Consider the following 4,723-nt stretch of genomic DNA (forward strand, 5'->3'; position numbering starts at 1 on the left):
TGGAGAAGCAGCCTCTAAAATGATGCACATACACACACATGCACACATACACATGTACACATCACACACAACACAAAACGTACCCATGTTTGCACCACACACATGTACAGCACACACCCACACACTTCATACCATCAACATGACACATGCAGCACTTTTATACACATACACACGCCATAAATGTGCCCACACTTGCACCATACACACAACACATCCGTGCACTTCACATCACATGCATAATACAGCACATTTGCACATGCACACATATACCTCTCACACAATACATTTGTAACACACACGAAGCAGATGCAATGCACACACTTGCACAATATACACACAAGCACATCATATACTTGGTACAGGCTCACAACATAACATACATGTGCACACATAGCACCAAAAAAACATTGCAAAACATACATGTATGCATGGCACATGTGCATGTCACAACACACAATACATGCATGTATCATAAATGTTGCAACACATATAAATACTAACTCATCCATAACACTCACATGATAACATATGGCACAGCTTATGCCTGTGCACATCACAACACATACACAACACACACAGCATCACATATTGTGCTACTCACATGTACTATGCACAACCCATTCAATATACATACAACATAATACACACACAACACATGCACACACACACAAAGCACACACAACACATGCACAGACACACATAATGCACTCACAGATATGCATGTTGCACAACACATTTGCACAATGCAACACACATAGACACATACACACACACACACACTTGGTAACCAGAGACCTCTTATTTGAGGCAATGTTTCTTTTCCACAAAATGAGGATACTCATTCTTGCTCTAGGCCAGTGAAAACATGTATGAACAGAATTTTAAAACTATATTCACTCACTCAGCAATCATTTCTTTACTGTGTGCTGGGACCTGTGGGCTCACTGCAGGGCAGGGGAAGCAGGCACTGAACAGCCAACACATCAATGCCCATTCAGCTTCAGATGCAATGAGTATGATGAGTTAACACTCCAGAGAGCACAAAACTGCAAGGGGCTGGGCCTGGCTGGGCCTGGGAGTTTCCTGAAAAGAGCTTTCAAAGCCAAAACCTGAAGTCGTAAGAGCAGGGTTGGGATGAGGGGGCGGTGAGTGTGACACCCAGGCACACAGTGTACGGAGGCGTCACTCCCATGTGCTGTCTTGCGTTTGCACAATCCTGGGAGTGAGTGGCTGAGTGCCAGGCAGAGAGGACCCCATGAGGGATCGAGGAGTTCATGGTCCTGCTCCCAACTGCTGCTCTACGCGGATCCTCTCACCAGGAGGGGTGGAGGGGGGCGGGCTTGCTTCCCAGGAAGCTCTCTGGGCTCTGGGAAGACCTGTGGCTTATAGGGTAGGGACCTAGATCACCCACACTAACCAGCTGCATTGCTCCCCTCTCTGCAGCCAGCCTGGTGATGGTGGGAAGCGGGGGAGGAAGCAGGCATGTACAAGATGAGCCCATCATCTCTCTGGGCACAGCCAGCATGTCATCTCACTTCACACCCTGCTCCTAGGGTGCGGTCCCCCTGCCGGGTTAGATGGCATCAGTGCTCCCGGGCACTGGAATCGTCCCTTTATAGTCTAGTGGACCAAGGAGGGTGGCATAGAGTGGCAGTTCAGGCAGACTGGCCTGCTTTGGCACCTGCTGGCTGTGTGACTATGGGGAAGTCACTTGGCCTCTCTGTGCCTTATTTTCCTACCTATAAAATAGGCATGATAGTAAGACTAGCACCCATCCAACAGAGTTATAAGGCCCTTGTAAGTTAATATGTGAAAAGTTCTTAGATTAACGCCAGGCACATGGCAAGACCCATCCACGTGTTAGCTGCAATTGCTGTTTCGGTCCAAGATAAAATCGAACACTGACAACAATCATAATATCAAAATGGACAGGAGCCACAGTGTGAGAACTGGAAGGAGCCTTGGAGAACATCTGCCCCCGGGCCCCTCTGCGTTCTAAAGCTGCTTGACCTGCTAATCCAGCGACAGAAGGACTAGAACCCAGGGTGGGGAAGAGAAGGAGCAAGTATGAGCTGCCTCCTTTCTGCTCTCTAGGAAGATGGCTCTCACCTGGAGGGCTGGTTCGATAAGATCCCGGCACCCCACGCAGGGTTTCTGACTCAGGGAGGTCTGGGCGGGGTCTGAGGCTGCTTTTCTAACAGGTTCCCGGTGATGCTGCCGCTGCTGGTCCAGGGGCCACCCCTAGGCGCTGCCCTAGGGACAGTGAGGCAGAGTGCAGAACGCTTGCACCCCGCCTTTGCTGATAGCACCCCAGTACCTGGCAAAGGGGAAGCAGGGGCCTTACTTACAGCGGATGCCGTACCTCGGGCAGCGCCCTCTGCAGGGGGATGCGGGCGCTGAGCGACTCCTCCAGGCTGAGCGTGGTCAGCGCATCTTCTTCAGATGCCTCCTGGTCCACCTCCTCCGCCCCCCAGTCCTTCTCTGCGGCCTCCTGGTCCAGCCTCCTGCTCGGCTGCTTGATGAACCGGTAGCTGCCACCTCTCCTGCCCTGGCTCTGGTTCCTCCGGACCTTGGGTGAGGCCACGGCCATGAGGAGCTGATCCTCCCGCAGCGAGATCAAGGGCGGCAGGCCCTCCAAGGGCCCGTACTCTTGGTCCTCATCCTCGGACTCCAGCACCCATTCCTGGGATTCCCCAAAGTCCAAGCGGTACCCGGCGTCAGGGCTGTGCTGGGCGGCCCGGGCCGTGACGGCCTGGTGCAGGGCCTGCGGGGGAGGGTGCAGCACAGCCACCATCAGCAGCACGCACCCCAGCATCAGGACGAGCAGCAGGAACCGCAGTCTGCATGGTCCGTGCCTGCATCGCTTCCTTAGGAGCATGTTGCCGGAACTTGCCAAATGCAACAGGTCATGTTCAAGTTTGCTGTCGCCTCCTGCCCCAGGATCCGCGAGCTTGCAGCAGAACCGGGCTCCTGGGTCCACCTGGAAGTTTCTGGACAATCACTTCACCTGCTCCTTTGATGCCGTCTGCCATGTACCAACAGCGTGTGTAAGGCCAGCTCCCACTTACAGTCTGAAAGCCTCGGGACCCAAGGCCCACCCCGGGTCCTCTCTGCGTGGATTTCTTTAATTGCCTTCGAAAAGCCCATTCACGGGGACTTCAAATTAAACTGTTTGGCCCCTTTTCTCCTTGGGAAAAAGCAATGATTCCATTCTGCTCAGGTGTCTCATCCCGTGTGTTTCGTTTCCCCCCTTGCAGGAGTGGTCAGGTTGCCATGCGAGGTCCGGGGGGAGCTGGTGAGTCCTCCCTCCAGCAGTGCTGACAGCGGTCGTGCTGGACGCTTCAAGTCAGGTCAGATCAACAGATGAGAAGCCGGCAGGCAGTGCCTGATTTCCTTTCACACATAGCTCCGCGCAGCCCAGAGCCCTCTGCCAGACACAGCCCGAGCCAGGCATGCGCCTCGCTCCTGGTCCTAATGCCCTCACTGTTCCCAGGCTCTGCACACCCCATGGAACACAGCTCCAGAGGAAAATTAAAGTCGTCACTGCTAGGACCAGACCCAAACAGAAACATGCCAGGGGCACAGATTTGAATCCTGTTCCTAGGAAGATTTCTTGCCCCACCCACAGGGTCAGGAAAGAGTATTCCCTCCTGATTTCAGAAAGGCTGCACATGCAAAGAGCTAGCTGTCCACTTGCCCCCTCAGCCTCCCACAGGTGATCTGGGAAGCTAGACCGGACTCTTCCTACCTTCCCAGACACAGCTGTTACCTGTTCCTTCTGAAAATGAGGAAAGTGAGGGGCGGCGGGGGTGGGGGGGGATTCTCCCCTGCCCACAAGAACATCTGAATGCCTACTATGTGCTGGCCACTGAGGGGGAGTGCTACTGGAAGCAGAGTGGCATGCTCCTTCATTTGTAAAACTTCATTCAACCAACAAATATTAATGAGCACCTACCATGTGCCCAGACTGTTCTGGGAACTGGGAGTGCAGCAATGAATAGAACAGACCAAAATGTGTGCCTCCTGGAGCTTATATTGTAGTGGGAGAGACAGATAATTCATTAAAATCTACAGTGGGTTAAATGGTAGTAAGTGCTGAGGAAAAAATATATGTAGCAGGGAAAGGGCTTGGGAATCATGGGCCAGGGCTTGGAATTTGTTACGGGGTGAGGCCACAACATTAGTAATAAAGAAACAGAATTTCCGGAGGTTGAGGCCCAGAAATCAGGATTTTAAAAAGATTCCCAGGTGATTCTAACGTGCAGCCAAGGTTGAGAACCACTGCTCTAGAGTTTGCATCAGCCCTAAAAGAACTCCACCCAGCACATAATCATGGGATGGCCGTTTAAAACTGCCCTAAAGGAAAGGAAATTCCAAAGGTGGTCCCATATACCAGCCAGGTTCCAGGGGCAGACCTAAAGGACCTGCAGTTAGAAGCCACACTCTAATAAAGCCTCTCACTTACTAGTAGCTTACTCTTTTCCTCTCGGAATCCCATTTTTGATTCCGAGTTTCTGTTGCTATGTCTTTAAGTTAACGAATCTCTTCTTCTGTAGTATCTAATCTGCTATTCTTCCCATCCCATGCATTTTGCATTTTTCATCTCATACACTCTAATTTGATCTCTGGAAGTTCTTTTTGGCTCTTTTTTTATATTTCCCACGACTCTACTTAAAATGTTCAATCTTTCCCCTGCTTTCTCAAGCATAAGGATTGTAATTAT

The 4,723-nt window shown here is 51.5% G+C and overlaps 1 protein-coding gene across 2 annotated transcripts in view; it reads right to left on the reverse strand.

Moving 5' to 3' along the window:
* GALNT15 (polypeptide N-acetylgalactosaminyltransferase 15) overlaps positions 1–3,761 on the reverse strand; it is a 34,126-nt gene extending 30,365 nt beyond the window's left edge. The window contains exon 1 of one of the 2 annotated variants that reach the window (XM_006770176.2): positions 2,349–3,678. In XM_006770176.2, coding sequence (XP_006770239.1) covers positions 2,349–2,878 — 530 coding nt within the window. In that variant the 5' untranslated portion in view covers positions 2,879–3,678. Of the gene's footprint in view, positions 1–2,348 lie in introns of both variants that reach the window. The other variant, XM_006770177.2, reaches the window with a different exon arrangement.
* Positions 3,762–4,723: the final 962 nt, after the last annotated feature.

This window comes from Myotis davidii, unplaced genomic scaffold (assembly GCF_000327345.1).
Source record: "Myotis davidii unplaced genomic scaffold, ASM32734v1 scaffold962, whole genome shotgun sequence".
Lineage (NCBI taxonomy): Eukaryota > Metazoa > Chordata > Mammalia > Chiroptera > Vespertilionidae > Myotis > Myotis davidii.